The following is a 9,948-nucleotide window of genomic DNA, read 5'->3' as shown; positions in this document are numbered from 1 at the left end:
CAGGGAAAAAGCAGAGTGAGATGTAGGCTGGGTCACCAGAGAGCAGAACAAGTTTATAGGACTCATAAGAAGATGCAAGTGAAGTGAATGAAGATCACCAGATTTTGTCCCCTGCAAATATTACAGGAAACAGGATCCATGCTCGTACTTTGCAGAGAAACCGATGGCCTTCTGCTTGAAATACTAGTTCAGGGCTTAACTTCCACTTGGAGTACTAGCTTGGTACTTTACTTTACTTTGAGTACTAATTCAGTCTTTCAGTTACATTTGGAGCACTAGTTCATTCACTCCACCTCTTAGCTGTCTTATTTGATTGGCTTTTATTTAAGCCACAATATATAATAGGATAATATTTCTGAAAATACCATGCTGAGTCCACTAAGTTGCATTACATTGAATGCGAGATACACTATGTATACTGGCATGATATAGTGAAAAGAAACAGTTCAGACATTTTCCAAAGTTTATTTTTCACTTGTTGCTTCCAGTTCAAATGTACCTCTGTGATCTTTGAATTGCATTTCAAATAGTGAAATGGGAAACAATCTAGATGAGAATGGATGTGTTTTATATCAACTGCATTTCATTTCCATCTTCAAGACTATCAGATATAACTGTATTTCATGATTCCTCCCCCTGCTGGACAAAGTGTTTTTCCTCACTTCATATCAGCTTCTAAAATAGCTTCTTAATTTGGCCACAAACACTACAAAAGCTACGCAAGTGCACAAATACTGTCATTTCTATCTTCATAAAAGCAATTTTTTATCCAGCGCATATATATTTAAAAATAAATACAAAAATACACACTAAATAATCACTGTGGATGTATGTCTATAAAACATGCAGAAAATAATTCTAAATAACTAGAAGTCAGTTAATACTATTTCATTGTTCCTTTTAAACACAGGAACTGTCTTGCAAATTAACCAAATAAAAAAAATTAAATTAAGAAATCATTGTCAGAATTCCTGATTCCTTTAGATATTTACATGTATAAAGCAAAAATAAATGTATTTTTTAAAATATATGTACACCTCAGTTGAACAAAACTCTCGATTATAATGATAGATTTTTGCATTAAATTAAAAATGGCACAGCAGTGCCTGGAATTTGCAAGGGTTTGGTTTTTTATCGTACTTGTGATGTCATTTCAAAACAACATCCCACTTTCCCTCTTCAGCAATTTGTCCTCATCTACGCCTTACGTTACATGGACAAAATTAGGAACCATCATTGCTGTAAGTGTTACAACTCATGTTATCTATCATTCTGTTTCATTCTCTCCTCCCTCGGGGACTCTTGGGAGTATACATCACACCATGGGCGTCGCCACCATTAAATCTGAGGGGGACGTGACCCCCCCACATTTAACATAAACTATTAGTTCACCCAGCGCTGTTTTCCAGTGTCTCCCCCCCACATTCAAAATGCTTCTGACGCCCCTGGATCACACATCATTTGTATTATGAATCCACATCTGGGTTGTGCACATAACAATGATAAAAGTGGGAGGAGCATCACACAGTGTCATCACACAGTGTCATTACACAGTGTCATTACACAGTGTCATCACACAGTGTCATTACACAGAACACGTACTGACACAAAATCGATCAAGGCCAAAATTTTAACATGGATTTACCTCCACTCTTCCCTTTGATGGAGCAAATTCCGTGGTTCCTATCATTTCCACGTTAAATAATTCCCAGTGATTTGAGGAATGGCACCGTTTTACAGGATAGGAATGGTTGGATTAAAACCCTAACTTATAGTGAACCAAATAAATTTTCCTCTTTTTGATAGTGATAAAATGTAAGAAATAAATACAGACTTGAAGCAGCTTTTGTTTTGCTCTGATATGGTTCTGCTTGTAACCGAATTAGCAGGAACCACTGCCGGGGTGTTGAGGTCCACGGTGAGAGTCGGTTGTCCTGCAGGTGAAGCTGAGGTGTGTCAGTGCCATTATTTCATGGCGATCATCCAGACGGGGACTATCTGTTCCGGGAAGCCCTGCTGCTTCTCCACCCCCAAGATCTCCAGGCCGGCTTTGAGAATGATGGCTTTTACGATGTCTAGGTGCCGGATAAGGCTGCTGTCGATGGGGTCCAGCTTGCAGCCCTGCCTGGCCATGTTGTCCTTGATGACGATGATGCCGTTGGGCCTCAGGCTGGCTTTGCACCTGATCAGAAACTTCATCAGGTCGTTGTCAGTCAGGTGGCCTGAAATCACATCAACTGTTAGTCAGAACGTAGAAACACAAGAAAAAAGTGCATCGTGCTACTCGATATGGCAGCCATGCACAATGTGTTTCTAAGGAAATGTGAGCATTGGCAGTCTGCACAAAAGCCATTTGTTTAATTACTTCCACAAGATCTTATCAGAAGAAGCAATTTGGAAGTCAGTTGACCATCACTGAAGCTGCCATGTAGAATGTGGAAATGTGTCAATTTCTTCAAGTAACTTTTTCCACACACCATTACCTCTCTTATAGTATCAACTTCTGCACACGACAGCATTACACTGGTGACCTATAAAGCTATAAAAATAGATTTCGACCTTGCCTCAAATAAGCTGAAATGTAAGCCAGTGAGCTGCATGGTTCTGTCTAGTCACACCTGGGTGCCGCCAAGCAAAACATAGCAAGTCACCTGACCACATGCCGAAGACTTATCAGTTGTCTTACATATGCTATTCTTTATATACACATGGTCTCAATTATCAGGGAGCTAATGAGAGAGATAGAACCAAAAAAGGAGGAGGGTTGGAAAATTTCCCCCACACTTTAGGTAGAAGACGAATTATGGACCCACAAAACCAACCATGTATTTATTTATTACAAATCTCCCCACCTTATGCAGCCCTATTCACAATTTATAGGACTATCTCCTGAGATGCAGTATTCGAAAAGGTTGCTTAAAAATTTTTGAAGATTAATTTGCTCGCGGCAGGTTGGAAAAAGAAATTACAAGACCCAAGAAAGGGAAAAAGGAACAAGGACATTATTTGGGGATTAGTGAGGAGACAGGATTAGTGAAACGCTGGGGAATGGTAACCAAAAACAGCTGATTCGGAATCTGCACAAGGGGTTACGCTCAAGAAAACAGAAAGGCTGTGTGGAGACTTACTACGGGGTGTGGTCTTGGGTGTCAGAACTCCATGAAACAATACAAAACTCATTTCATGTAACTGCAGATAATAAGGCACAGGTGCAGCAAAAGTATTTGCTTGTAACTTTGCTCTCTCCAGGCAAATCCACACCCCCACATCTCACAATTATAGGGCTACAACACTCAGCAATCTCATTCCTTCAGATTTAGGTGGGACTTACATGCGACCCATTGCATCCAGATGACATCATACTTCTTCGGGGGGGGCGTGAGGTCCTGCAGGTTGTAGCAGTAGTAGGACTCGATGCGATCAGCATCACTACCCAGGTAGCACTCGTGGGCGTGGATCAGAAAGTCCTCTATCATGTCTGCCATCTCCAATGTCTCGAACACTGGCAGGAGGACATTCTTGGCTACCCTCCCGATCCCACAGCCGCAGTCCAAGGCACACTTAGTGCCAGCCTTGCCAGGACCCTGTCATGGTCAATGATCGCATAGACTCACCGTTACTATCATCTTTCCATCAGTGGCTTCTTAGATTCAAGCAACCTTGTATGGTTTCCTCTAGTGCTGTAGGAGATTCAGCTTTGAAACTTATAGTGGGTGGGATTTACTATATGCTGTCAATCAGTGCCACTGACATCCAGCCCACGGTGACCCCTCTGCCTCGAGTCCTATGCTTCCTGACATAGACTACAGCCCCCCAGGGCCCTGTGCTGGACAGGTTAGATGAAAGTTGGATGGATGGATGGATGGATGGATGTCATTTACTACCCAGTTCAAAGCCATGGATGTCATTAAAGTAACCAACAACCAGTGCACTAAACCTAATAATGACTAACAGGTTGTCATATTCCAACCAACTGTGGGTTTCAGAGCCTTTTACCATCACTAGTTCTTTGCGAAACTGGTTAGTTACATTTAATTCAGAAGATACTAGCAGGTGATTTCACTGTAATGTGTGTGGAAAAGCGCCATTGGGCTCTTCGGGATGCTCTAATGCATTTTCACCCTCTAGCTGTACATACATTTTTGTATGTTTTTAACCTACTTCTTCCCCAATTCTCGCTTATTTTTCAGTTGTAGATATACAGTTTTCTGTTGTCCTTTTCATCTGATAAACATTTAATATTTTATCAACAAGTGATCTACTAAGAATTAGTGCTGGGTGTGGAAGGAGGGGGGACACACAAAGATCAAGGTTATTGTGAAAATACTGATAGAAAGTGTCCTGATGATGTAATGTTCCGGGAGACGTTCTGCTGCAGGAGTGAGCTCACTGAAGCAGCAAATGCATTTTAACAACAAGTACATAGTGTTTAGACTGGGAGGGCTTATAAGGACCAGTCTGGCTAATATCACTGGGTTTTTACAGGAGGTTACATATCAAGTGGCGCTTTCGCTCTTCTACTGCTGGCTTTGGTTCAGCCGCATGGAAATTGGTGACTAGCCAGTGGTGGCTCCGGAATCCTAATGAGGCCTGTTCTATCTTCATTATCGTTTCAGTGTAACATATAACACCAGGCATTAAAAAACTGTAGTATTAACAAATCAAATGAATCCGCTCTATTAATATGGCATAAAATGGAAGTTATGTAAATACCATGTGAGGCATGCAAGTGTTTAAAATAATTGTAGCTGCTTGCTTTGAGCATTTGTGTCATTTATTGAATAATACCATAGATGCTGCCTACATTTCAATTCCCATACATATATTTACATTAAGTACAAGCGATTGTGGCACCAAATGGCTCAGTGGGCTACGCCTCTGTGCTTGAGTTTGGAAGGTCACTGGTTCAAGCCTTGTCTGTGGACCCTTGAGCGTGGCCCTTAACCCCCTCCTCCCTGAGCACTGCTACTGGGGGCTGCCTATTACTGCCAAGCTGTGTCGCCTGTGTGTGTCTTATGGTGGGCAAGATGGGATAGGCAACAAGAGAATATCCCTGCAGGGATCAATATCATCATTTCATGATACCAAAAAACAGAGACATGGTTATCAAGATATAGTTGTGTGATTAGTACTAACTTGTATTTGGGTTACTTCATACACCTATTTACAATCAAAAGCATTTCCAATATGCATCCAAAGAATGAGTTCGGCATAGATTGCACAATACTGCAGCAGTATGATACATCCGACACCCGTTCATTACTGACTTTTCACTCATTAATCAGGAGATCAGCCAGGACGCTATAAATAGCATGTCTCAATGGCACATGAGTGCAGGACTCAACGCCGCACATACTTCAGGATGCATATTTAGTAACTGTCTCTCAGAAGGTCTTCTGTACAGAATCCTTTGCTGCTGAAGCTTGGACACTTGCTTTATGTATAAAAAATGTCTGGTTGAGAACTTGCTATAACAAGGCAGACAACTTCAGATATATTTGTTCTTATGTACCAAAAGTATGAGCTTGATTACATGCTCAAAATGTAATATGCTGAAAATGAAACTGGTGGATGATTTGTGCTGCACTCTCAAAAAAATATACCTTTGCTTGTCACTGGGATTGTACCCAAATGTACCATTAGCTGTAGGTCATTATACCTTTTAAGATGCAGAAATGGACTCGGAGGAACATTTCTGTACCATTGATGGTACAGTACATTAATGTTGTATGTACCTTTGGGGTGTTCCTCAGAGTCCATTTCTGTACCTTAAAAGGTACAATTACAAGGGTACAGCCCCAGTGACAAGCAAAGATACAAATTTTTACCCTTTTTTCTGAGTGTAGAAGACTTACCCCAACAAACTTTTTCAGGAACTGCCTGGAACCTTCTAAGTCAATCTCGGAAATCTCGATGAAGCCTCCCATCATCCCCTCCTCCGAAGCCTCCACATCTTTGTAGAAATTCTGCGCTCTTGCGTAGAACTGCTTCTCCCCCTTGATGTACTCGCAGGTTACAGCAAAGAGCTGGACTGACAGGTGGAGCAGGGTAATCACAAAGTCAGATGCATCCCAGCATAGTGCTACATATGGCTGTCCTATAATAATCAGATGGTATATTTGAATCGAAAACCTAAAGAATTGTCATTGACAACTACATTGTGAAGGAACTGGAATTCCATAAGTTTTATACCACACCTGAAATTCAACTCTGGATACTTTTAGGTTGCTAAAAGCTATCTGGTGTGCTAATTTAAATTTTCTGTGTGGAGCGTGTGAACTGCAGTTCGGTTATGTTGCAAAGGAGTCTGTGTGTGGGGTTGAGACATGGTACCCACTGGGGATCTGCACTGGGCACTGCACTGGGCACTGCACTGGGCACTGCAGTGGTACCTTACCATGCAAAACAACTAGCCTGCTAAATTGAAGACTCCAGGTGTGAGAACTAATCGGGACTGGAATCCGGAGAGTGACATTGTAGTGAAGTCACATGTTCGCAATGAACTCTACTGCAAGACCATCTTCTAAATACCTATAGGGACGGAAGCACAATGAATAAACCCCACCAGGCAAGAGGACTGGCATGTCAACCCAAAGGCCATAGTCTCCAAGGAGCCATCAATCTCTTTTCCTATGGATGTTGGGGGGCGGACAGGGAGGTGATGTCACCATTATAGCATACTTACGCATACTTACAATGAGCTCTAATATGATCTGTAATAAGAACCCTGAGTCAGCTTTGTTAGTCCATAATAAGTGCATGTTAATTCCCCAGCATTCAAGGTGTGAACGCTGTTGGATATCAGGCCCACAGCGAAGGGACCTCTCAGCAGGGTCTCCTTAACCTCAGCGCCATTAAGCCGCTTGTTATACTCCCAGCCTGAAGCCCCGTATTGCGGATGGGACCCGGCTGACGCACAAGGCAGGCATCTCTGCGGAAAGGCGGCGGTTAACTTTGCGCTGATATCATCCGTGTGAGGCTTTCCCTTGAAATCATGTTCTCAGCAGGTAATGTTAGAAACGCGGCAGGTGACAGCCTTGGCACAGATGTCGTACTCTGATATTCGCGCGCGGACAGTCATGTGAGGCCTGATTAGCGCTTCTCGCGGTGAGATAAGTATAGCAATAACACGGCTATGGAACAGCAGCAGGCATTTGTCATCATTTACACCACTCATTCATTGAAAAGGCACTTAGTTAGATTTAATTACAAATGTATCTTTTAAATGTGTCTACCCTGCAGTCAGATCATATTTACATCGGTTGCCAAATGGATGGAACGAGGTAGAAAACACACCTAACAAGCAGTCGGCATCTTTTATAGCACATTTTAGATAATGCGGTTTCAGCCAGCCATCTGTTTTGTGCAACGTTTTGGTAGATTGTAAAAACACATAAGGTATTTCAAGTGCAAAATCTGCAGTTTGTATGACAGGTAACTTATATTCGCTATTAAAATATAGTTATGATATTAATGACCCATATGACACCTGAATTGGGGGTAGTCAAAATAAATCAGAAAATTAATCATTCATAATTCAGCTAATTAAATTCTTAATACTAATAAATATATACATCAATAATAACATAAATGGGAAGAATTTAGTACATTTTGTATCTAATAACAGCAACTCATTAACACCTTTTTTGGACAGGATACACGAAGAGAACTTTATTATTTTAGGGTTATGGTACAACTCCAGTAACCTTTAAATAACTACAACCCGTTACAGCCAAGTGCGTTATGCAGGTCATCCAGTTAGAGGAACATATTTATAACACAGATAAACTATTTTTATAAGATATAAATGTGTATATACATTATTAAACGATTATATATTTAAGATATATAATTTAAACAATTCTTAGTTTTTTTACGTTTTAATCTTACCCGGGTTACAATAAAGAAACATTTATAGTTTGTGCAGCTTACATTAATACTTTTCCACATTTGCGAAATTAATAAATTAAAATAAATGAATACTTTCTCACAGCATGTAACGTACTCATCAGCTTTCATCATTAGCAGCAAATCATGAGGATACAGGAGGCGACCACCTGCGAGGGTGGTGTGATTTACCTAGAGGGATTTGCTCCAGCAGGTACAGATAGCTGGCGAAGAACTCCTTCCTGAGGGTGTTGTGGAGGTGGAAGGACATGCTATGCCGGCAGAGGCCATCGTCTGTCTTCTTCCAGCGCCGACGGAAAGCTTGGTGAGCAGCTCTGTGCTCCATGGTGGTCATAGAACGTGACGAGTCCGGCTTGCAGGAGCGACTGGGCAGGGAAGGTGCGACGCTGGGACGCCAGCGGGTGCAGCGGCGCTATATCTGCTAGGCGCTTGGCACCATCGCCGTAATTGATCGGGGCGATTCCTGCGCTCTGCAGGTGCTGAAAGCTACCAGGGCGTCGCAGAGCCTCTGCTCAGCAGACGGGAAGCCAAACTTGGAGCCTGTGAGCTTCTTCTGCCCTATCGAATAGTCACGTAAAGTCGTAGTGACAACTGTTGTGACACCCAGCAAGCATTCGCATGCAACTGGACAGGCTAGTGACATGTCGGCTATTATTAGCTTCGCCATAAATTAGAGGGACCTTCTTGTGTTTGTATACAGTTGAGGAGGGCTAATCACATTTCTAAACATTAACATCAGAACATTATACTACCATACCTGCACTGTGTCAAACATACATGCAAAGCTTTTCTTTGTGTTACCCATAATGCATTTCCATTCACATTCCAGCTATTTCAAGTGTCTTTGTCCATAATATTTTATCAAAATATATGAGTACTGCAATTAGAACTCAAAACTAAAGTTTAATAATAACGAATATTATTTGTTATAATAAAGCTCAATTATGACCTTTGACGGATTTGCCTGCTGTTCAGGGTGTCTCGCTTCTTGGGAATGGGTCCCAGGCGAGGGATCGTCAAGCTGCTCCTATGCAAACTTCCGCGTCCATAGCAGTACTGGGGTTGCCAACTTTGGTCAGCTGGTTGGCGTGAGATTTTCTAGACAAATCTGCACATACGTACACACGCATTTACATCAATGTAATGGTTTTATTACCTTGTAAACAGTAATCTTATCAAACTACCCCAACGCTATTGATGTAGCTAATTTTAGGCTTATAATAGAGTGATATAGATCCACCATAACATTTCTTGCGTAAGCGTGAGACGCCAGATGCGTGAGATTTGGCAACCCTGCAAAACGCATCTGTGTCCGTAGCAAAATGTCTTGACGGAGACAATATGTAAGGCCACTTTTTACTTCTGGTTGGTAGATGGATGAATCGATGCACGTTCAGATGAGTGAAACTATGGCTGACCGTTTAGATATACAGGTCTGGCCGTCCTCGTGTACGCAGTCCCTATAGGTACGAGGTGGAGAAATATTACCCCCAGGCGACTCTGATTAAAGATGGAAACACAAATATATTTGTTTTGATATAGAAGCTGAGAGGAAAATGCGATGTTCCCTGGGTGAGGCAGGCTGGCTGTCTGACCGTCCATTCGCTGCGCTAATTGTAGAGCCGCACAGCAGAGGTGTTCACTGTTGCTCACGTTTTATTGGAAATACACGCATTCTAAGAAAGAAAAGGAAGACGATAAACAGTTAATTTTATGAAGAGTGTTGGACATTTTTAAATTTTGAATAACTAATTCACAGACCTCACACTGGGAAACATAAACCCATTAAATTCAGGTATTTTACTAAGATTCAGAAATATTTACCTCTCATGAGGCCACGTAGATTTGCAGCTGTTTTGAAGAAATGTGATCAGGCATTCAAAGGATTTAAATAAAATGAATCAATGACAAGCACCTCTAGGTATGGCAACCCTAATTTTATTGGAGACGTTGTTCAGTTATTTGCTTGGGCAGTTCAGTTTTATATATAACCCCTGTAAACAGACAGATCGATTGCGTGGTATGATGTCTGCTGTAAGC

General features: G+C 41.6%; 1 protein-coding gene across 1 annotated transcript; it reads right to left on the bottom strand.

Moving 5' to 3' along the window:
• Nucleotides 1-449: 449 nt before the first annotated feature.
• Nucleotides 450-8,505, bottom strand: ntmt2 (N-terminal Xaa-Pro-Lys N-methyltransferase). The gene is made up of 4 exons (XM_023804469.2): nt 8,080-8,505; nt 5,856-6,031; nt 3,332-3,584; nt 450-2,222 (listed from the first exon to the last, which is right to left on the bottom strand). Exons 1-4 carry the CDS (start codon nt 8,240-8,242, stop codon nt 1,966-1,968), a joined length of 849 nt encoding a protein of 282 aa, XP_023660237.1. The 5' UTR covers nt 8,243-8,505; the 3' UTR covers nt 450-1,965.
• Nucleotides 8,506-9,948: the final 1,443 nt, after the last annotated feature.

Source organism: Paramormyrops kingsleyae, chromosome 15, assembly GCF_048594095.1.
Source record: "Paramormyrops kingsleyae isolate MSU_618 chromosome 15, PKINGS_0.4, whole genome shotgun sequence".
Lineage (NCBI taxonomy): Eukaryota > Metazoa > Chordata > Actinopteri > Osteoglossiformes > Mormyridae > Paramormyrops > Paramormyrops kingsleyae.
The sequence above is the reverse complement of the archived record's forward strand: the minus strand, read 5'-3'. Positions and strand labels throughout refer to the sequence as shown.